The following is a 22,526-nucleotide window of genomic DNA, read 5'->3' as shown; positions in this document are numbered from 1 at the left end:
GGACAAATAGCCTTTTTTTACAGGCTGTCTGTAGCCCCGGTTGGCCCCCAATACTTAATCTTCCTGGAGTGCTGGGATTACAGGTGTGCACTACCACACCAGCCTTTAACATCTTTTTTAGCAACAAAACTAAAACGAACTAAAACTAGGTTCTCAGTGTGTTTTTCAACCTATAACAAAAGCTTAGATGTGAGCTGAGAGTCAGAATTAAGGCAGTATCTTCATGCTCAAGAAAAGAAAGCACTGGGTACCCAATAGGCTTATCTGACAGACACTGGGTCACTTTGGCATAAGGACATGGAGGAAATTATGGCTTTACACATATAATTTAAAACTATACATGTTCGCACCTATCTATCCTGTCTTTCTAAAGTTATATGGATTTCAAACAACCCACTGAAAAGAATGAAAGACAACCTTCTGTCACCATTTCAGCACAAAACGCGAGTGGTGCTTGACCCCGAACTCTACGCTTTCAGAAGGTCCAACCAGCACAAAACCACAAGGCGGCGGGGGGGGGGGGGGGGGGGCGGGGGGGAAGGGGGACTTACACTGTGAAAATAGAGTTGGAAAAGGCCAGTGGTCCTTTGGGGGGTAGGCTAGAAAACAGAAGACAAAGTCTTGAGGTATTCTGCCTTATAATTTCACCAAATCTGGGTTTAAAAAGAGATGGGTTGTTGTTGTTCTCAACTGTGTGTGTTCAAGAGCAGGCTATGAGGCTCATTTTGAAGGTTGTCCTCTGTGGGCGGGCTTAGGAATCCCTGAGCGGCAGCTCATTGGCTCATTGGCATGTCCATCATCCGTCCTCCATTGGTGGGGGGGCCTGAGCGCTATGCTATGTGTTGCTATACCAGTGCATGGAGCGCTTCACGGCTTTGACCCAGTTTTCCATGTTTAGCGCATACTCTTGACACTTCTTCTGTGGCCTGAAAACCGTCTCACTTTGTCTCAGCTTCTGCAGTTCCTCCTTGTCATTCCAAAACCCTGAAGACGAAAAGACGAGTCTCAGGTCTTGAAGGCAAAGAGTCCATAAAATTGTATTCAACAACCTCCGCGAGCCGTGCCAAGAACAAATCCTGTTCTCAGACACAACCCCGGAGATTGCGTTGCTTCGGAATTGTGCTGGATTAACCATTCCTAGGAGTAAACACCAGCATTCTAAAATTTGGCTTCTAACTTTCAGTTTTTGTGGATTTATTTTGTGTGTGTGTGTGTGTCAGTGTCACAGCCTGGACTTGGGGCTCTTCCTACTTGCTCGGCCCTCAACCATTTGAGTCATGCCTCCAGCCTGGCTTTTTGCTGGTTACTTGGAGATGAGGTCTTGCAGAATTTCCTGCCTGACTTCAAACCAAAATCTTCCAGATCTCAGCCTCCGGGAGTAGCTAGGATTACAGCCATGAGCCACCAGTGCCTGGCACCAGCTGGGCCTTTTGCTAGCCAATTGGAGATGGGTCTTACACAGTTTTCTGCTTGGACTGGCTTTGAACCTCTGTCTTCCAGGTTTCAGCCTACAGAGTAGCTAGGATCACAGACATGAGCCACTGGTACCTGGATTTTCTTTCAATTTTACTGAAATGTTCTTTCCTTTTCTTTGTTAACATATCATTAAGTAATTCCTTTCTCTCATAGTGTCTACCCAGCAAGCTGACCCAACCACACTTCGTTGCTAGAATTTAATGCTCTCAGCTCCAGCTTCTCGTTGAAGGCAGGAAGGAGAGCCGGGAAAGAGATCGGAGGGGATCCGGTGGTCAACACACGTATGGACCTTAGTGGCTTTGACCCCCTCCATCATTTTGTGATCGGAGAGGACGGACAGCATCAAGGAGTGTGCAAGAGTTCTCACACTTATGAAAACCATCCACACCTACCGACAGCAAGGCCAGCCAAAGAGGCCGCACCTAGGCAGGACATATCGAAGTCGGTGGGTCTGTCAATATTCTCATTGATCAGGTCTGACGTCATCTGCATGACAAATCCATTCTTACACACGCCTCCGTCGGCCCTGCGGGGAGCGAGGAGGGCCGTAAGTGACCGCAACCCAAGCGCTACACGCTCCTTCTGCGGCAGAGGACGGAGCCCAGGGCTCGGAGGATGCCAACCAGGACAAGCCCACCCACTGGGCCATGCCACTCACTCCCCGGTCCAACCGATGCCACACTGGGGCTTGAACTCGGGGCCTGCCTGGGTGCTGTCCCTGAGCTTTTGAGCTTTTTGAGCCACTTCCAGATTTTGGGTGGCTAACGAGAGATTAGAGTTTCACAGACTTCCCTGCCTGGGCTGGCATTGAGCTATCACCCTCAGATCTCAACCTCCTGAGTAGCTAGGATGACAGGCCAGTGCCACTAGCACCCAGCCCAGTCTTTTTAATTCCCAAACTACATCCTTTAGCCTTGACCTAGTGACAGGCGGCTACTGGGTGATACCGAAACTTTCTTTATTTCTACCATCAATTTTACCACATGGTCTATCTTACTGGGGACTAGTTCAACATAACCTAAGTAAAAAAAAAAAAAAAAAAAAAAAGCCAGGTTGGGAATGTAGTTTAGTGGTAGAGTGCTTGCCTAGCTTGCATGAAGCCCTGGGTTCAATTCCTCAGTACCACATACACAGAAAGAGCTGGAGGTGGCGCTGTGGCTCAAGTGGTAGAGTGCTAGCCTTGAACACGAGAAGCTCAGGGACTGTGCTCAGGCCCTGGGGTCAAGCCCCAGGACTGGCAAAAAATTAATTAATTAAATTACAAAAAGAATCACATGCTCTTCCTGTAAGCTGCCTGAGTGATCTGTGAAAACGGTTTGCCACTCTCTCTATGCAGAAAGCTCCACAAAACCATGCAAGTCAAGAGATTCAAACCTTCTTGTCTACTTTAAGAACACCAGAGAAACAGCCCAGGCCAGGGTACGCACGCTCAAAAGCTACCCAGAGTCTGGAAGCTGTCACTTTAGAGGATTAACCCAGCGGTGAGCTTCCTCCCGCCACACTGAGATGATCCCTGCTTGTAGAGGAGCAAATTGTTCCTAAGCCAGAAGAGGAGGTTGTGTGCAGAAGACCAAGGTATCCCAGGAGAAACTGAAGCAACCAAAACTTATGGCAGGGGAACAAAGGGGCGCGTACGGTACCGGATGGTGGTGATGGGGATGCCAATCTCCTTCTGCATCAGCTCGTACAGCTGCTTGTTTCTGGTTAGGAGCCGGGGAGGAGAGAGCGAGGCAGAGGGTGAGGCTTGGGGTATCCTCACCAGGGAACCCCCCCATGCAGATGACACCATGCTGGGAGGGGGGTCAGGGCAGGAGAGGAACACCGCAGGGGGTTGGGGGGAACCTGGGAGAATCTGTGGCAGAACTTCACATACATGCAGGAACATGGAAAAAATAAAATCTAAGTTGTTTGGCAGGTGCGGCTTCCTGGGGCTTGAACTCAGGGCCGGGGTGCTGTCCCTGGGCTTTTCTGCTCAGAACTTGAGCCCTAGCGCCACTTGTGGCCTTCTCTGAGCCGTTTGTTGGCGATAAGCATCTTGGGGATTTTCCTGCCTGTCTGTACCGGCTTCGAACTTGTGATCTTCAGATCTCAGCCTCTGGAGTAGCTAGGATGACAGGGGTGAGCCGGCCGTGGCAGCTAGATTTTGGTTGGGTTCTCTGCAATCTGGGGACCGAAATGCAGCATCTCTAGTGGACAAAGCCCAAGGCCTTGCCCTGAACCACAGCCCCGACTACGGTTTACGAATCGTTCAATATTCAGACTGCCAAATCTAAGCGATAACGGTCCTGTTCAATAGGGCAGAGATGCAGGAGACCTTAGCACTGCGCCGGATGTGCCACACACTAAACCGGATGTGCAAGTCGTTTCGTGACAACGAGGGGACTGTCCACGTGGAAGCAAGCGGAGGGCGGCGTGGGCAGGTCCCGCTACCTGAACGCTATGGACTCCAGAATGGCGCGGACGAGGTGGTCTTTGCTGGTGGAAGGCTTCAGGCCCATGAAGGCCGCACACGCGCAGGGGTCGTTTAACGGAACCTGAAGGAGAGGCGAGAGCATCTCATTAAAGCTCCACGACAGCAAGCGGAGGAGGACTGGGCAAGAACACCACCGGCTCAGGAGCGGGAACCATTTAGGAAAGAGACTGCGGGCGGCCTCGTGCGGGAGGCAGCCGCTCAGGGCTGGCGCTACTGCTCCGCTCCTGCCGGAGCAAAGCCGGTGCCCACGCTCACGGAGGCCACTGCGGGGTGGCCGGGCCCACGCCGGCCGTCTCCTGAGTGCCCACACCCTGGGGCTCATCCAGTGCTCTTGGTCGGTGGGTTTCCTTGAGAAACGGAGGCTACGAGACTTCACTGCCGTACCCCCACATGAGTATTCCTCACAGTTCTTTGAAAGGCATTACTGAACACGGGGACCGCTCAACGGGCTTTGATGTTGTTACGTTATTTTTGTGCTGGGCCTGGGCACTTGTCCCTAAGCTGCTTTTGCTCAAAGCCGTCGCTGTACCAACGGAGCCACACATCCATTTCTGGCTTTTTTTGGTGGTGGAGATTAAGAGTCTCACAGACTTTCCTGCCCAGGCTGGCTCTGAACTGTGATCCTCAGATCTCAGCCACCTGAACAGCTAGGATGACAGGCGTGAACCACCGGCACCCGGCAACCAACCAACCTTTTTTTGTTTTATTATTATTAAAAAAAAAAAATACCTGTAACCCACTAAAGGAAGGGACAAAGTAAACTCCTTCGGAATCTTCCAGACTTCTGGCCATTTTTTCCGTTTCGGCAGCATCTGAGAAAAGATCTGCGAAAACAAACACACAAACAACCACAAAACCCTAAAACAAAACCAAGGGTTGGGGAGGGACAAAGAGAATGAATGTTACATCGCTGGTATCTGCTGCACATGCGCTTTCTGCACTGGCTGTCAAATGTTAGCGATGGAAAGGGTCACCCAGGGCCACCGGCCTGCCTCCCAGTCCCCACACTCACAGGGAATGTGGAAGGCCCATCGTATGTCCTTAAGCAGCATCCTTAAGCAGCAGGCCTTCCTTCAATGTTTAGACAAGTATGGACTGTTTAAGGAGTCAATTCTAAGCTGGGAGCCCGTGGTGCACACCTGTCATCCTAGCTACTCAGGAGGCTGATATCTGAGGATCATGGTTCAAAGCCAGCCCAGGCAGAAAAGTCCCCGTGAGACTATCATCTCCAATGAACCACTCAAAAAATAGGAAGTGGAGCTGTGGCTCCAAGTGGTAGAGCCGAGCCTTGAGTAAGAGCTCAGGGACAGCATCCAGGCCCAGAGTTCGAGTCCCACCTACTGATTTAAAAAAACACAAACATTGACTCTAGCTGCATGCTGGTGTTTCACATCTATAATCCTTGCTACTCAGGAGGCTGAGATCTGAGGATTGAGATTCGGGGCCGGCAGGGCAAGGAAAGCCCGTGAGACTCGTATCCCCAATTACCCACCAGAAAAGCCGGAAGTAGAGCGGTGGCTCAGGCGATAGAGGGCCAGCTCTGAGTGGAAATGCTAAGGACACTGCTTGGGACCTAAGTTCAAGCTTTAGCATTGGCACCAAAGAGACAAGTAAACAAATCATTTCCGCTGATGAGGGAGCCTTTGTCTCTCTCTTGAGGGCATCTAGAGAAAACATCAGCAGGAATCGTGTGTAACTCTTAAGCGTGTACTTACACACAAGTCTCCGAGGACTGGGTGAGGCTGGAGAGGTGACAAGTAGCAATTAACAAGGGCAATGCCAAGGAGACCATGTCCCCCGAGGCTTGGCGGCTGGGTTCCTCGGGGTTCAGCTGACCTGTCACTCCAAACTACACCTCACCCTTCCTTTGCGAGTCGATCGGGGATTCGGAACTGCATCTCCTTTTCTTTATTCTTTTTATATATATATATATTTTTTTTTTTGGGGGGGGGGGCCAGTCCTGGGCCTTGGACTCAGGGCCTGAGCACTGTCCCTGGCTTCTTCCCGCTCAAGGCTAGCACTCCGCCACTTGAGCCACAGCGCCGCTGCTTCTGGCCGTTTTCTGTATATGTGGTGCTGGGGAATCGAACCTAGGGCCTCGTGTATCCGAGGCAGGCACTCTTGCCACTAGGCTATATCCCCAGCCCCTCTTTTTATATTTTTGTCAGTCGTGGGGTTTGAACTCCAGGCCTTGAGCCTCATCCCAGTGACAAGCCCCGCCCCCTTGATGGCTCCTGCTCCCAAGAAGCTCCACCCTTGCCAACGGGCCCCGCCTCCACACACACCGCCCCCCCCCCCCCAAACGCTTTAAGTGTGGCCAGGGAAAGTCAATGAAGAGATGACTCACCTAACTGCTGGGCCCACTGGATAGCAGTGCCAGTGTCCCCCGCGTTGCCTTCTGCCAAGCACACGACTTCCTGTCCAATCTTCCACCCAATCAGTGGATAAAAGCCTTGGAATGCAAGCAAGCGGCGCTAAGTCAGAAGTACGCAACTCACTAGGGCCACTTCGAGGACAGAATTACTCCATCATAGAAAAAGAACTGCCAAGTACCTATGAGATCAGAATACCCGAGTCTGAATCCCAGACCTCTAACATTATATTCAAGCTATGATCTTTTTTTTTTTTCTTTTTCTTTTTGGTAGCACTGGAATTTGAATTCAGTCTCTCAAACCCTTAGTCCTTTCTGCTTTAGTTGTTTGTGTTTATGTGCTGTTCCTAGGGTTCGAACTCAGGACCTGGGCTCTAGGCTAGCGCTCTACCACTCGAGCACGAGCTCCAATTTTGGCTCTTTTTGGTAGTTAATTGCATGAGCCACCAACACATGGCTTGCTTTAGATATTTCTTGGATAGAGTCCTGGGGTTTGGGTGTTTTTTTTTTTTGCTCAGGACCAGCCTTGGATGACAATGTTCCTAGGTAGTTGGATCATCCGCATGCATTAGCATCCAGGGCTTATTGAGTGAGAGGGGCATTGCTACCTTTTTTCCTTGGTTGGCCTCCAACCATGATCCTCTGGAGTAGTTGAGATTACAGGCAAGAGCAGCCATGCCCAACCACCAGCTCTGATTTCTAAGCCCTTAGCCTCCATTTCCTCCTCTAGGAAACGGCCTACTGAGAGCGGCTATGGGACAAGCGGAGGCAAGAGAACTCCGCACAGGGCCCGGCTTAAAAGAAGCAGTAAGGGTCACGTTTACTTAGTCAGTTCCTCAGTGGTTGGGAGGTCAAGCCCAGGGCCTCGCACACATTAGGCCAACGCTCTGCGACTGGGCTACGTCCCTGTCCTAAGCATCAGTTTAGATAAGTAAGGCACGTCAAGGTCTCTAGACGAGTGGCAGCAGATATTCTGGAGAACTGAGGTTACCATGGCACTAGCTCCCTAGAGAACTGTGTTATTCTGTTTATCTGGCTTCCCAACTCCTAAGTGGAAATGCCACGAAACAGTGATCGACACGTTCCAACGTCCATCTTCCCAGCTAGGGGAAAACGAGTAACTGGAAGAGCAGGCTGGACACAGATGGCTCATGCCTGTAACCCTAGCGATGGGAGAGGCTGAGGACAGGAAACTCATGGCTGGAGGCCAGCCTGGGCGGAAAAACCCGCCAGACCCCCTTTCCAGGGAGGAAGCGGAGTGCGGTGATGCATGCCTGTCTCCCAGCAAGCATGGGGAAGGTAAAGTAGGAGGATCATGGACTCGACATCCACCCCGGCAGGGAGTGAGACCACATCTCCAATACAACCAGTGAAAGACAAGGCTGGGCGCTGGGAATGTGGCCTAGTGGCAAGAGCACTCGCCTCGCATACATGAAGCCCTGGGTTCCATTCCTCGGCACCACATATAAGGACAAAGCCAGAAGTGGCGCTGTGGCTCAAGTGGCAGAGTGCTAGCCTTGAGCAAAAAGAAGCCAGGGACAGTGCTCAGGCCCTGAGTCCAAGCCCCAGAACTGGCAAAAACAACAACAACAAAAAACCAACAAGGCTAGATGCTCAGTGGTATTGTGTCTTCCTAGCAAGTGCAAGGTCCTGAGTTCAAAACATCAGTCATGCTATAAAAACAAAATTAGCAATAAAAAAGAATTTTTCAAAACTAGGACCCGCCCCATTCCCAGCATTCAGCTCCACAAAGAGGTTTCCAATAGGTAGTAAATTCTTAGCCACTGTCATTAACACCCTAAAACTATTTTGTGAGGCTCACCCCTGTAATCCTAGCTATTCGAGAGGGTGAGATCTGAAGCTCTTGCTTCAAATTCAGCCTGGCCAGACAAAGCTGAGAGACTCTTATCTCCAAGGAACTGGAAGAAATACAGAAGCGGAGGTGTGTCTCAAGTAGCACAGTGTCAGTCATGAGTAAGAAAGCCAGGTGAGAGCTTGAGGTGCTGAGTTCAAGCCCTAGTACTAGCACATAAGAGAAAAGAAAAAGAAAGGAAAATGACTTCTCGCCCTAGTTTGAACTGCTCTGTGGCTACCTAGAGTTACAGGTCCAGGTCTGCTTTCTGTCGCTCAGCGTCAGATAGACAACAGAAAAGAAAAGAAAGAGAAAAAGGAAGAGAAAAGGGGAAAAGGCTAGGGGAGAACTTAGGGCCGGGGCAGGTCTCAGTGAAAAAATATTTGTCTATTACGTGCAAGGCCTTGGATTCCATCCCCAGCAAACATGTTATACAGATAAACATTTGGGAAGCTAACGGAAATACTCTAATCCTTCTGATTTTTTTTTTCTTTTTTGGCCAGTCCTGGGGCTTGAACTCAAGGCCTGAGCACTGTCCCTGGCTTCTTTTTGCTCAAGGCTAGCACTCTGCCACTTGAGCCACAGCGCCACTTCTGGCCGTTTTCTGTATATGTGGTGCTGGGGAATCGAACGCAGGGCCTCATGTATACGAGGTAAGCACTCTTGCCACTATGCCATATCCCCAGCCCCCTGCTTTTTTTTCTAAAACATCTTTGTTTTGTGTGTGTGCATACGCATCAGTCTTGGGGTTTAAGTTGGGACCTGGTCTCTCTCTGACCTTTTTTGCTCAAGGCTAGTACTGTACCACCTGAGCCACAGCTCCACTTCAGTTTTTTGGTGGTTCATTGGAGATAATTCTCTTGGACTTTCCTGCCTGGGCTGGCTTTGAACTGCGATCCTCAGACCTCAGCCTCCTGAGTAGCTAGGATGACAGGTGTGCGCCACTGGTACCTGGCTAGGTTTTTGGGTTTTTTCCCCCCATGCTGCTGATTTAATCCTTTTCATCTCAAGGAAAAAGATGGAAATGGAAAACGTCTCTAAGAACAGGATGGCAGCACGCAGCGGGGAGAGACGTAAGCATGAGAGACGTAGGCACCGGCACGCCGAGGCGGCGCCTTACCTCCCATCGTGTGCTGCGGGGAGTTTCCCGTGTTGATGTCCAAGAAGGTCCCGGTGCCCATGGTGAGCTTCACGTCCCCTCTGTGGAAACAGCACTCCCCGAACATGGCCGCCTGCTGGTCACCCACCTGCAGGGTGCGCCCTCCAGGTCAGCAAGAAGCCGGGGCCCTGACGGCCCCTCCCCGCCTGCCCACGTCCCCGCCGGTGGCTTTCCTTTGTTTGGGGACTGCAGCATGGAGCCCCAAATATCATCCTCCTGCCTCAGTCTTCCTAGAGCAGGGATTACAGGCATGTACAAGCACGCCAAGCCTTGCATGGAATATAGACCCACACGTAGACAGCACCCGCCATGTAGCTCCAACGCTCTTCAGTTCCGGTCTGCCAAGTACCCTTTGCTCCTCTTGAAAGCTAGTCCCTACCGTGCAGGGGTCCCCCATGCCCAGGGCAATGGCCATGCCGTCTACGTACCAAGGCAGCTATTGGGATGGGCACGCCAAATATCTCTTCATCCACAGATCCAAAGTGGTAGCTTCAAGGAAGATGGACGAAAGCGTTAGTTCTCCGTACCAGCCCGGAAGTGAGGACAAGAACGCACAGGTACCCGCCCACCACCCTCGCCCTGGCCGGGGGGGGGGGGGGGGGGGGGGGGGGGGCGTGGGGAATGGCAGGGCATGTTGTCTGGGCGGCGTAGCGCTCCTCGTTACCTGGTGTCCTTCACGGGGGGCAGGATGGAGAGCGGGATGGAATTCAGGAAGGTGATGGGCCCGCTCCAACACATCTGAGCAGAGAAAACACAGCGCGCGGCCACTCAGGCTCACGGCCCGCACCTCCACAGCGCTCGCGCCGCGGGGTGGGCGATGAGAAACGCCCCCCGACGGGAAACTCAGAACCCGAACCCAGGAAACTACAGCAAAGCGGCCAGTTGGAAAAAGGAATCTTTACCTTAAATGGGTCAAAACATCCCGTCGTGCTGGCATTGGAGGCGTCTGTGGCATAGACCGAACCTGAATTTACACGGAAAGGGCGCCTTTATCATTAGACATACGCACTTCCGATCGTCGTGTACTGCTATGTTATGTAACCTGATATCATCTCAGGTCTATTTTGTATTTCTTTTCTTGGTACGTACCAGGTTTGAACTCAAGGCGTTATGCTCATTCAGCATGTTTGCTCATGGCTGATGCTCTTCCTCCTGAGCAAGGCCTCCAGCCAAGATTATTTTTGCCAGTCCTGGGCCTTGAACTCAGGGCCTGGGCACTGTCCCTGGCTTCTTTTTGCTCAAGGCTAGCACTCTGCCACTTGAGCCACAGCGCCCCTGCTGGCCTTTTTCTGTATATGTGGTGCTGGGGAATCGAACCCAGGGGCTTCATGCATGCTAGGCAAGCACTCTACCACTAGGCCGCCAGCCAAGCTTTTTTACTATTTATTTTAAAGATGGAGCCTAGCAAACTTTTCTTCCTAGGCTGACCTTGAACCTCAATCTTCCAGATCTCACCCTCCTGAGTGGCAAGGATCACACAGCTATGAGCCACCAGAGACTAACTATGAACCTAAATCGTTATCCTCAAATTCATTCTGAACTATACCTCCAGGGAGGGAGACTTCCTACTTAATCTCTATGAACGGGTGTACTTTACAAAAGTCCTTCCTTCCTCCCTCCCTCCCTCCCTTCCTTCCTTTTCATTTTTTCCAGTTATAGGCCTGAACTCAGGGCCTGGGTGCTGTTTCGGAGCTCTTCTGCTCAAGGCTAGCGCTCTACCACTTTGAGCCACAGTGCTGCTTCCGGTTTTCATTAGTTCATAAAGAACATTCTCTCCTCCCCCACACTCCACCCTCCCAAAACAGCATCTTCACAGTGGTTGTGGGTTCAGAGCCCCAGTTTAATGTGAGGAAAGAGGCGATCGCTGAGCACTAACTCCAAGCCCAGGGAGGCCTGGTCTCTGTAGAGGCGCTCCTCCACCCAGACCACACCCCGGCCCTTTCTGCTTCACTTTTCAGTAAGGTCTTACGCATTTTGCCCTTAGCTGGCCTTAGCCCCCAATCCTCCCATCTATGTTCTCCTGTAGCTGAGAATAAAGGCGAGCACCACCCTACCCGGCTTGTCGGATGAGATGGATTCTTGCTGACCTTCTTCCCAGGTTGGCCTTGAACACTGATGTGTCAGATCCCCACCTCCCAGAAAGCTGGGATTGATTACAAGACTGTTGGCGGGTCTTAGGTTTTGAGGTTCCATCACCATTTTAAGACCCCCGTCCACTCAGCACAAACGGAACTATGTCTCCCCTTCCTGACTAGGTCCCCAAGGGGTAACCTCTCCCAGCGTGGTGTGAGATCTGTGGAGAAGGCCACCTCACCTTTTGTGAGCTTGTACAACAACCAGGTGTCGATGGTCCCAAAGCAACAGGTGTCTTCTTCCACCGCCTTCTGCACCTTCAAAACAGAAAGGCACCACGGGAGCTGGCGGCGGCCTCGGGACCACAGTGCGTGGGCCGTGGGCCAGGGCAGGCCAGAGCCCTGCGTGCCGAGGCCGGCAGCGAGGCCAGTGCGAAAGACGCCAGGCAGTCCTCACAAGAGGCGAGCTCCGGGGGCGTGGCTGTGTCTCTGTGGTCCTTCTGGAAAGCTCCATTTTACACTACGCATGTTTCAATTTTGTTTCTCCGTTTTGTGACAATCTCGGGGCTTGAACTCAGGGCCTGGGTCCTGAGCTTTTGTGCCCAAGGCTAGCACTCTACCACTTGAGTCACGGCTCCACTCCTGGCTTGTTGGGAAGTGCTTCATTGGAGATAAGAAGCTCATGGACTTTCCCCGTCCGGGCTGGCTTCCAACATTGATCCTCAGATGTCAGCCTCCTGAGTAGCTGGGATTATAGGTGTGAGACACGATGCCCGGCTATCTCAGGTACATGTGTTACTCTTGTGATTAGAAAAAAATAGAAGTGGGGCTGGGAATGTGGCTTAGCAGTAGAGTGCTTGCCTAACCTGAACAAAGCTCTGAGGTGGATTCCTCAGCATCATATAACAGAAAAAGCCACAAGGGGCGCTGTGGCTCAGGTGGCAGAGTGCTAGCCTTGAGCAAAAAGAAGCCAGGGACAGCGCTCAGGCCCCGGTCTAAAGCCTAGGACTGGCCAAAAAAAAAAAAAAGAAGAAGAAGAAGCAAAGCATATATATATATATTCTGAGTTTAGATATGCAACACATTAATTTAAAGCATGGAAATCACTCTATAGTTCAAGGGCCAAACACAACCCACTCTCTACTTTTTGTACTCTCTACTTTTGTTATTTTGCTTTTGTACTACTGTAAATGGTGTTTGAAAAAAGGTCTCACGACCCTCCTGTCTGAGCCTCCCAAGACTTGGATTACCGACATGAGCCCTACACAAGTGGATTTATCAGACATTTATGGACAGTCCACCCAGCTGCAGGAGAGGTATTGTTCTACATTACACGTGGAACCTGCTCAAGGTTAGAGTGGCAGTCACAGGGTAAGAGTGGAAAGGATCAAAACCACACAATGTATGTTCTCTGACCGTAAAGGAATGAGATTTAAAGTAACAGCCAGGTACCGGTGCTCACATCTACAATCCCAGCTACTCAGGAGGCTGAGTTCTAAGGATCACAGTTCAAACCCAGGCTGGTTAAAAAAAGTTTTGGGACTCTTATGTCTTCATTAACCAGCAAAAAGCTGGGAATGGAGCTGCGGCTTAAGTGGTACAGTGCCAGCCACAAACTAGAAAGCTTCTGGAGCTTTCCTGGAGCTTCCTTTCTCTCTTGTAAGTAGAAGCACCGGGCCCTGATAACTGGTCAAGCCCTGGTACTAGCATCCAACACCACAAAGGTCTAATTAAAGAATGCAAGCAAGCCAAGATCCCTGTCTCCCACGCCACCCGTGCCGGGCAGGGCATTTCCCTCACACGGACGAGCTCCGAACTTCTCTCTCTGCTTCCAGCCCCGATCTGGTTCTGCATGGGCGCCATGCTCCCGCTCACCTCGGGCACCTTCTGTAAAACCCACGCCAGTCGCGGGGAGGCCTGCTGGGTGGTGAAGACAAAGCGGCTCATGGTTAACAACCGCTGACTCCTACAGAACAAGTGGAGCAGTCCACAGGAGTTCCTCAGGATCTGTGGGACAGACGGATACAGGGTCACGCATACAACAGGCGCTCAGGAAAATGCATTCAGTGGCACTGGGCGTCTCTTTTGGCGTATTCTTCCAAACGAAGCCAGTGAGGGACCGGTCATGCTTTTGGGTGGTTCATCCTAAACGCCCCAATTTGGGGGTTTTGTGTTTCCGCGTTCCAGCCTTACTGTCCTAAAACAAGGTAGGGAATCATTCGATTGAGATAAAGTCAGGGTTACCTTCATTAGGAGAGAATTATTCAAAGATTTGACGAGTTCAGACGCCCTGGTGTCTTGCCAACTGATGAAGTTGTGATAGGGAGCCCCCGTTTTCCTAGGAAAAATGACACAGGAGCATGTTGGGGGGGGCAGCACCAAGGAAAGGGGAACACAGCTGGAGCTTCAGACACGACGTCACCACATGGGACTTCCGGAAGGAGCTGTCTGTGGCTGAACCCTCGTGACAACCACGGGGAGTGTTCTGGGAGGGCTGACATCAGATTCTACCTGTTAGGTCCTCTCCCTGAGGGCTACATGCAGATGCCCCCACCTCATTAAGTCTCCACCCAGTTACCTGGGTAACCAGCAGACCTGGAGGCAGTTACCTCCCCTTTCCCTGAGGTCACCTCCTAATCCACCTGGCCACACCCCTTGCCCCTGCCCTAAATAAAGCAGGGCTGGGTGGGGGTCGCTCTCTCTCTCTCTCTCTCCCTTCTCTCCGGCCATGGATCATCTTGGCCACAGGCCAGCAGTTCGGTAATAAACCTTCTCTCCTGCCTGAATACCGCGTGGCGTTCTCCTTTACCGGCTACCTACTTTAAAAACCTAACACTACCCAGGCAGGTATTCCACCGGAAACACTACCATCGGCACACTTCCAAAATCCAAGCAAAATTACCGAAAAGCTAGCGGGCATCACGTGGCCGGCCTACAATCCCATCCTCAGGAGGCTGAGGCAGGCGGATCACAAGTTCGTGGCCAGCCTGGGCCACACAGCTACACCTTATCCCCGGACAACAAAACAACACAAGGATTGAAAAAAGCCAGGGTGCCCTTTGTTGTCTGTATCCCGATTCACACAACCAGAACAGACCTGGGACCCCATCTCTTACCGTCAAGAAACTGCTCTAGGAAAGATCTGAGTCAAAACGATCATCACCATAGAGCCAAGAAATGCAGAAGAAAAGAAAACACTTTTTATGTCTCCTACACTTTAGTCACTGATCGGCACAAATCTTCACCTCCTCCCTCCTTATCTGCAGTAAGGGGGAAACGCCCAGGAAATGCCCTGTAGCCTTCCCATCAGTCTTCCAGTCTTATTGTTCAGCCTCCAGCAGTAAGGGATGGTTCCAGAGTCACAGAACTGGGCTGGTGGCTCACACCTGTAATCCCAGCTACTCAGGGGGGCTGAGATCTAAGGACAGCAGTTCAAAGCCAGCCCAGTCAGGAATGTCTGTGGGATTCTTACCTCTAATTAACCACCAAAAAGTGGGAAGTGGAGCTGTGCCTCAAGTGGTAGAGTGCTAGGCTTGAGGGGAAAAGCTCAGGGACAGCGCCCAGGCCCTGAGTTCAAGCCCCAGGACAAGCACAGCACATAAAAGTTCTCACTTCACAAATATAAAACTGGTTTTTTATGAGGAAGTGCTTTCCACACCAAGAACTCACTTATCCCATGTGGTAAACGTGGCTCTCTGCGTGGATATACCAAGACCGGCGATCTCACTCATCTGGACTCCGGCAGCTATGGGACAGAAGCGGAGAGAAGGCACATTTCAAAGCCGAGCTAGTAAATAACACATTGCCAAGACGGGTTCTGGTAGTTTATATTTAAGAGAAAAAACATACCCCAATAGCAAAATACATTTTCTTTCTGTTTTGGGGATTTATTTTTGTTTGTTTCTTCGCCTTAAATGTCAGAAAAAAATACTAGTAAAGGTAAGAAGACTGCTTTTTTTTTTTTTTTTTTCCCCCTTGATGGCAGCTGAAGAAAACTCTAAGGAACATAGCACAATTACTGAGCTTGGGATATTGTTCAACCCAAACAACTGTCAAGGATGTAAATAAAGATAGAAAACTTTGGCTTCATGCATGCTACCTAAGCACTGTACCATGGAGTTACATCTCCAGCCCCAAACATAAGGAGTTTGATCCAAATTTACTCACAAATACAGAAATGTAGAAGTTAGTGTAAAAAAAATTTTCCCCTGCTATGGAGTTCAGGCTGATCCACTATAAATCTCCACCTCTGGCCTTCTGAATGCTGCAATTACAGGCCTCTACGACACACCCAATTTGTAATAGAGTCTTTAAATCAAATATATCCAGCTAGGCTTTGGTAGCTCATGACTGTAATCCTAGCTACTAGGAGGCTGATATCTGGGGATCATGGTTCAAAACCAGCCTGGGCAGAAAAGTCCATGAGACTCTATCTCCAATTAACCAGCAAAAAGCTAGATATGGAGGGAACTGTGGCTCAAGTGGCAGAGTGTTAGCCTTGAGCACAAAAGCTCAGGGAGAACACCCAGGACCTGAGTTCAAGCTCCAGGACACACACACACACACACACACACACACACACACACACACACACACGAGACCACTGTTACTTTATTTTTCTCATTCTTCTTACCTTTGACAGCATCTTTAATCACGGCCACAAACTGAGCCCAGAGAACATCAGGATTAATCTCTACCCAGCCAGGCTTAGGATAAAGGGTCTGCACCTATTTAGCAAACAAGATTAAGTAAAATCAACAGCAGATCGAGTCGATCCGGCTTAAGATGACCGGGTAAAAACCATTCACAGCGTGATTTTACTGTGTGATTTCCCACTGTTAACACTGGAGTGGCTGGTGGGGGAGGGAGACTCCCCAAAGCACACGGACGCGGGGAAACTGAGCAAGGCACCTGCACTGCACCTCACAGGAGCCCCTTCCCCACGCATGGCTCACGATCAGAACGGCTGTTCCCGGTTCAAGTCTATCGGATTCTGCCTTTGCTCCTCTTTGTCTTAGTGCCTGAGTTTTGTTTTTTTTTAATGTTTTTCTTTTAATAATGTCTTGCAATGCATGGCATTCAAGCCATTATGAAGGGGCCAGACTTGGCAGTGGACTCTTAACCACAGTTACCTGGGAGGCAGAGATGGGAGGATATAGGCGGGAGGCCAGTCCAGAAAAGAAGAGTGGGGGCTGGGGATATGGCCTAGTGGCAAGAGTGCTTGACTCGTACACACGAAGCCCTGGGTTCGATTCCCCAGCACCACATATATAGAAAATGGCCAGAGGGGGCTGGGGATATGGCCTAGTGGTGAGAGAGCTTGCCTCGTATACATGAGGCCCTGGGTTCAATTCCCCAGCACCACATATACAGAAAACGGCCAGAAGTGGCGCTGTGGCTCAAGTGGCAGAGTGCTAGCCTTGAGCAAAAGGAAGCCAGGGACAGTGCTCAGGCCCTGAGTTCAAGGCCCAGGACTGGCCAAAAAAAAAAAAAAGAAACACACATCCCGTCCAGGCTATACAGTGAGAACCTATCTCAACACCATAAACGCAGTTGCATTAGTGGGGTGACTCAGTCACTGTCTCTGAGCCAAAGGCCTATTCCTTTCACTCGTGTGTGGGAGACCATGTACAGTGGGTATGCCCTGGTGACACTGTGTAGTGACTCAATGGGAAGGCAGTGCAAATGCAGGGTGCGGCTGGGCGGTCATATGGAAAGCGCATTCAATGCCGACTTCACAAGAAAGACACAGCCACACTGTGTGTGTGTGTGTGTGTGTGTGTGTGTGTGTGTGTGTACACATGTGCCCCCCAACACTGGGTCTTGTCCCAAACCAAATCACTTCAAGAGTCTCCACCTCAAAATTCTCTTCCCTACCCCCGCCGCCCACCGCCAGGTGATTTATTTGGCGATATAAATCAAATCCTATTCAGTGAATTTGAGGGTTTGTCTTCGCATTGAGACAGAAATCTTATATAGACCAGGATGGCCTTGAACTCCATTCTCCCAGCTCTGCGTCTTGGGAGTTCTGGGATTACAGGAATCTACCATGCGTCTATGACAGAACCTCTCAGGTGCTAAACTAAATTCCTACCTCTTTAATCAACTGCAAACCATGTATCTGTAATTTGCTAAAACCAGTGGAGACCAACCCAAGAAATTCAAGCCACTTTTCTTGTTTTCCTGTTGGCATTGCTGGGGCTTGAACCCAGGGCTTCACACAGGGCTAGACAAATGCTTGACCACTGAGTTACAATTAGAGAAATCAGAGAAACAATTTTTTTGCATCCATAATTAAAGTACGTTTTGGGGAGAGTGGAATGACACAGAATAATAAAACTTTGTATTTTATTATTAGAGACAAGATACTAAAATGACTCCGGGGAACTGCTACAAAAGTTTCTAAATGTTTAGTTTTATTTATCCCTACCCCAGCACCCCAGAGCCACATGCTGAAGCATTAGAGCCTTATTCTATCAGAGCATGTCATCCTAGGAGAAAGGAGCTTCTTTATTTTTCATTCATTTATTCACATTATTTTCCAAATGTCTCCACATTTACTCTGTGTGTGTGTGTGTGTGTGTGTGTGTGTGTGTGTGTGTGTGTGTGTGATGGGGTTTGAACTCAGGTCCTGATCATTCTCCCTGAGCTTCTTTACTTAAGGGTGGCACTCTACCACTTGAGCCACAGTTCCACTTCTGGACTTTTGGTGGCTGAATGGGGATGAGCCTCAGAGATTTTGCAGCCTGGGCAGGGTGGGAAGTGCCACCCTCAGATCTTTGCCTTCTGAGTAGCTAGGATTACAGGGGTAAGCCTCCGTGCCTAGCTATCTTAGATGCATGTGACTTTTGTGATTAAAACAAAACAAAACCAAACCCTGGCACTAGTGGCTCACCTCTGTAATCCCAGCTACTCAGTCTGAGGATTCCACCTATCTCCAATTAATCCCAGAAGTGACACCAAGACTCAAGTGGTATAGAACACTAGCCTTGAGCAAAAGGAGCTCAGGGACAGCACTCAGGCCCAGACTCCATGCCCTAGGAGAAGCCCAAAACAAAAAGCATATAGCAGGGGTGGGGATGTTTGTGTAAGGCCTGAGCAATCAATCACTTGTCCAAGATAGGTCAGACACACACATACACACACACACACACCTCTCCTGGGCTTCCTGCACCCATAGTCCTGTGTGGTCCTTGAACAATGTTATAAATATCAAATGGCCCTTGGCCACACCAAGTAGAGCATGACCAGACCATCTTGGCTTCTTGCCATGCACCACAATCTGAATTCATCTTCCTTGAGATTCTTTTTTTTTTTTTTTAAACCGGGGTTTGAACTTAGGACGGCAAGTACTCTACCAACTTGAGCCTCATCCCAGCCATTTTACTTAAATGGTTTTTATTGCATAAATATAAAAAATAAAGGGTTTCCACGCTGAGATACATGCATTCAAACAAGGTACTTTAATCCAAACCATCTTTGAGATAGGTCTGCCGTTTGCACCTAAGCTGGCCTGGCTCAAGAGCCTCCTTGTTCTGCTTTCCATGTTCTGGGAGGACACGCATGAGGCACTATGCCCAGCCTCTGCAAGTTGAGATGGGGCCTCATGAACTTTCTATCCAGCTGGCCTCAAGCTGCGATCTCATCCTCTCAAGTAGTTAGAAAGCACAAACCACCATGTCCAGCCTTTAACATCATTTCTAACAAACAAACAAACAAATACAAAAAAAACAAAACCCAACAACTAATGACTTGCCCCAAATTACACAGCAACTATACAAGTGTATTTTCTAACCATTTCTTGTTTTGGCTTTTTTTTTTTTAATCACTGCTTCAACAAAAGTGCTCTGTGTCGACAATCACAAAGGAGGGTGGCAAAAGTACTCTCCTGTTCGTGACAGAAATGGAAGAAGACAAGAGGCAGTCAGTCACTGAGGACAGCGTGGGCCCTTCCCTGTCCTTTCCACGGTGGCTGTCTGTCTGTCCCCCCCTTCCCCCCAGGAAAGGAACCTTCAGCCCCTGTGGGGCTCTGCTCATCCTACTCCCTCTTCCCAATCACAGTCGGCCTCATTCTCAAAACAAAGGTAGGACCAGCCTCTGGGCAACTGCAGAGACAAAACCACCCCAGTGGGAGTGGGAAGAAGGATAGGACCCCCACACCCCCCGCAGCAGGGCTGTTGGGAGAGGTGCAGGTGTAGACAACTCATGGTTAACACTGATGATACAGAAATAGGGGTGTTGCCACAGTAAATAAGGGAGTGTAGCTAAGAGTCAGTGTGCACAGGGAACGGAGGTGGGGAGGGTTGAGGGGCCAAACCATAAAACAAAAAAACTGAACAAGACAAAAAAGGCAAACCCAGAAAAACAAAGATGACTCACACCTGTAACTCCAACTACTCAGGAGACAGAGATTAGGACAACTGAAATCCCTCCAACCCTAAGAGAGAAATACCTAAGGCCAAAAGGACTTCAGTGTGGCTCAAAGGGCACCTGCCAAAAGCCCTGAGTTCAATTCTTCCTCCAGAAAAAATACTATGGGTGTCATACCTCATCAATATTCTCTTTCGTGCCTTCTCCCCACCCCCCCCGCCCCCCGGTTCTAGGGCTTGACCTCAAGGCCTGAGCACTGTCCCTGAGCTTTTGTGCAAGGTTACTGCTCTACCACTTGAGTCATAGCTCTACTTCTAGCTTTTCTGCTGGTTAATTGGGAATAAAGTCTCCTGGGTGTCAGTGGCTCACATCTGTCACCCTAGCTACTCAGGAGGTTGAGATCTGAGGACCCAGGTTTGAAGCCAGCCCAGGCAGGAAAAAGTCTGTGAGACTCTTATCTACAATTAATCAAGAAAATGCTAGACGTGGTGCTGTGACTCAAATGGTAGAGTGCTAGCCTTGAGCAAAAACGAGTTTAGGGACAGCATCCAGGCCCAGAGTTCAAGTTCAGGACAGGCAATACCCACCCACCCACCGACACACACACACACACACACACACACACACACACACACACACAGATATAAATACAGCCTGTGGACTTTCTTGCCTGGGCTGGCTTTGAACCTCGATCCTCAGGTCTTGGCTTCCTGAATAGGTAATATTACAGACTTGAGCCTGGCAAGCCGCTCACCAATACCATCAACAAGTCAAGGTTTTGCTCACCACCACCCCCCAATCACTTGGTAGGTTTTGCAAAAAAGGAAAAATAATTCCATGAAATCTCAAAGATGGAAGGGAGGGAGGGGGGAAAGGGAAAAGGAAAAGAGGGAAGGAAAGGAAAGGAGAAAGAAAAACTTTCCAAACGTATCTAACACCTCCAACAGCCAGGGAAATCAAGGGCTCACGCAGGGGCAGCGCTCGCAGGAACAGCAAAGACACAGACCACAAATTTCTACTCTGCCAAGTTCTGAAAGAAGCCAAGGCCGGGGGTCTACAGAGGAGGCACAGCAGAAAGGAAGCAAATCTCAGGAGCCCTGCACCCCCTAGGCCCCTGCAACCACTCCCCCCGCCCCTGCACCCCACAGCCGGGCCGGGGCCCTGCACCCCACAGCCTGCGCGGGAACCTGCACCCCCGGACCCCTGCACCCCACAGCCGGTCCGGGAACCTGCACCCCCGGACCCCTGCACCCAACAGCCGGCCCGGGAGCCTGCACCCCCGGACCCCTGCACTCCTCCCGGACCCCTGACCCCACAGCCTGCGCAGGAACCTGCACCCCGGACCCCTGCACTCCGCCCGGACCCGTGCACCCCACAGCCGGGCCGGGGCCCTGCACCCCCGGACGCCTGCACTCCGCCCGGACCCCTGCACCCCTCAGCCGGGCCGGGGCCCTGCACCCCCGGACCCCGCATCTCTGAGCCCCGAGCCCCAGCCCCAGCCCTGCAGCCCCCCCCGGCGCCCCGTCCGGGCCGGGGCGGACGCCGCCCGCGCCCCGCGCTCCCCGGTCACCTTCCGCGCGCTGGAGCCGCGAACCCGCGCCGTCCGGTCGTAGACGTGGCAGCGGATCACCGTGCTGCCCACGTCCAGCCCCAGCATGAAGCGGGCGCCCGGCGGCTCCGCGCGCCGCTGCCCCGGGCCGCACGGCTGCGCCGACATCGCGACCCCGAACGCGCGCTCACAGCAGCAGCAGCAGCAGCAGCGCCGCCGCCGCCGCCGCCACCGCCACCGCCACCGCCGCCGCCGCCGCCGCCGCCACAGCCGCCACGGCCGCCACCGCCCGAGCGCTAAAAACGCCGGCGCCGCCGCGCGCCCCGCCCACCTCGGCCCGCCCCGTGACGTCAGCGCGCCGCGCGGGGGGCGGGCCCGCGGGCCCGCGCAGGCGCGCTACGCCCCAGGTGAGCCCCGGAGACTCGAGCGCTAGGAGACGGTCGGAAAGAATGAAGGCACGGCCGCCTTCCGCCCGCCCGCCCGCCCTCCCGGCGCACGCCCAGCACAGGGCCCGGGAAACGCATCCTCGTGGCTGCCTCTTCCCGTGGGGGTCTCGGATCCGCCTGCCAGGGTTGGCTGCAGACCTCAATCCCCAGGTCCCACCCCCCCCCCCCCCGCCCCCAGTAACCACGATTACACGTGCGAGCCTCTGGTGCCCGCTAACTCCTCCTCTCCTTTTCCTTTTCTTCCTCGTTCCTTCCTCCTCCTTTTTCTTTCTTTTTGATTCTTGGCTGCTATTGTGGAGGTTTGAATTCAGGGCTTCCCGCTTGTTGGCTCAGCTGGTACTTTTAAAAAATAATTAAACAAATTTTTTTTACAAGGTGTTGTGCACAAGGGGTACAGTTCCATAGTAGGGCGGTGTGTACATTTCTTGTGATATCTTACACCCTGTTTTTCTTTCCCTTCTCTAGGTCAGGTAGACATATATACAATATACGATGTACCAAGAACATATACAGTAGCCACGTGGCGTACGCCCAAGGCAATTCGCCTAGGGCTTTAAATGTAATGTCAACTACAGGGTTTGCTTATCCTTGTCTTCTATGAACGTCCATACCTAGCTTTTGAGCTATTGTATTCCCCTGAGAGGTCAATTTTTGACCTTTATGTGTTGAGTAATTGTTTGGTTTTAGTTACATACTGTTGGGTCGCTGACCCAGTCCTGTGGGAAATACCATTTGACAAGAAGTTTTTGGTTCCGCAG

General features: G+C 51.2%; 1 protein-coding gene across 1 annotated transcript; it reads right to left on the bottom strand.

The window, feature by feature from the left end:
- Window positions 1–697: 697 nt before the first annotated feature.
- Window positions 698–21,510, bottom strand: Gk5 (glycerol kinase 5). The gene is made up of 16 exons (XM_048334960.1): window positions 21,344–21,510; window positions 16,037–16,130; window positions 15,073–15,148; window positions 13,648–13,741; window positions 13,279–13,410; window positions 11,646–11,721; window positions 10,234–10,295; window positions 9,996–10,069; window positions 9,760–9,820; window positions 9,293–9,419; window positions 6,297–6,401; window positions 4,679–4,773; window positions 3,907–4,010; window positions 3,117–3,176; window positions 1,869–2,002; window positions 698–984 (listed from the first exon to the last, which is right to left on the bottom strand). Exons 1-16 carry the CDS (start codon window positions 21,488–21,490, stop codon window positions 836–838), a joined length of 1,590 nt encoding a protein of 529 aa, XP_048190917.1. The 5' UTR covers window positions 21,491–21,510; the 3' UTR covers window positions 698–835.
- Window positions 21,511–22,526: the final 1,016 nt, after the last annotated feature.

The sequence above is a fragment of the Perognathus longimembris genome, chromosome 26, assembly GCF_023159225.1.
Source record: "Perognathus longimembris pacificus isolate PPM17 chromosome 26, ASM2315922v1, whole genome shotgun sequence".
Classification (NCBI taxonomy): Eukaryota; Metazoa; Chordata; class Mammalia; order Rodentia; family Heteromyidae; genus Perognathus; species Perognathus longimembris.
This window is presented reverse-complemented; position numbering and strand designations above follow the sequence as displayed.

What these genes read in the sequence shown, in the direction of transcription:
- Gk5 (XM_048334960.1), bottom strand. Translation starts at nt 21,490, where the DNA reads ATGTCGGCGCAGCCGTGCGGCCCGGGGCAGCGGCGCGCGGAGCCGCCG. An exon ending in TTTTACAGAAGGTGCCCGAG is followed by an intron (nt 11,722 to 13,278) that starts GTGAGCGGGAGC and finishes TCTGTTTTGAAG; the next exon opens with GTGCAGAAGGCGGTGGAAGA. An exon ending in CCAGTGGGCCCAGCAGTTAG is followed by an intron (nt 4,774 to 6,296) that starts GTGAGTCATCTC and finishes TTGTTTTCGCAG; the next exon opens with ATCTTTTCTCAGATGCTGCC.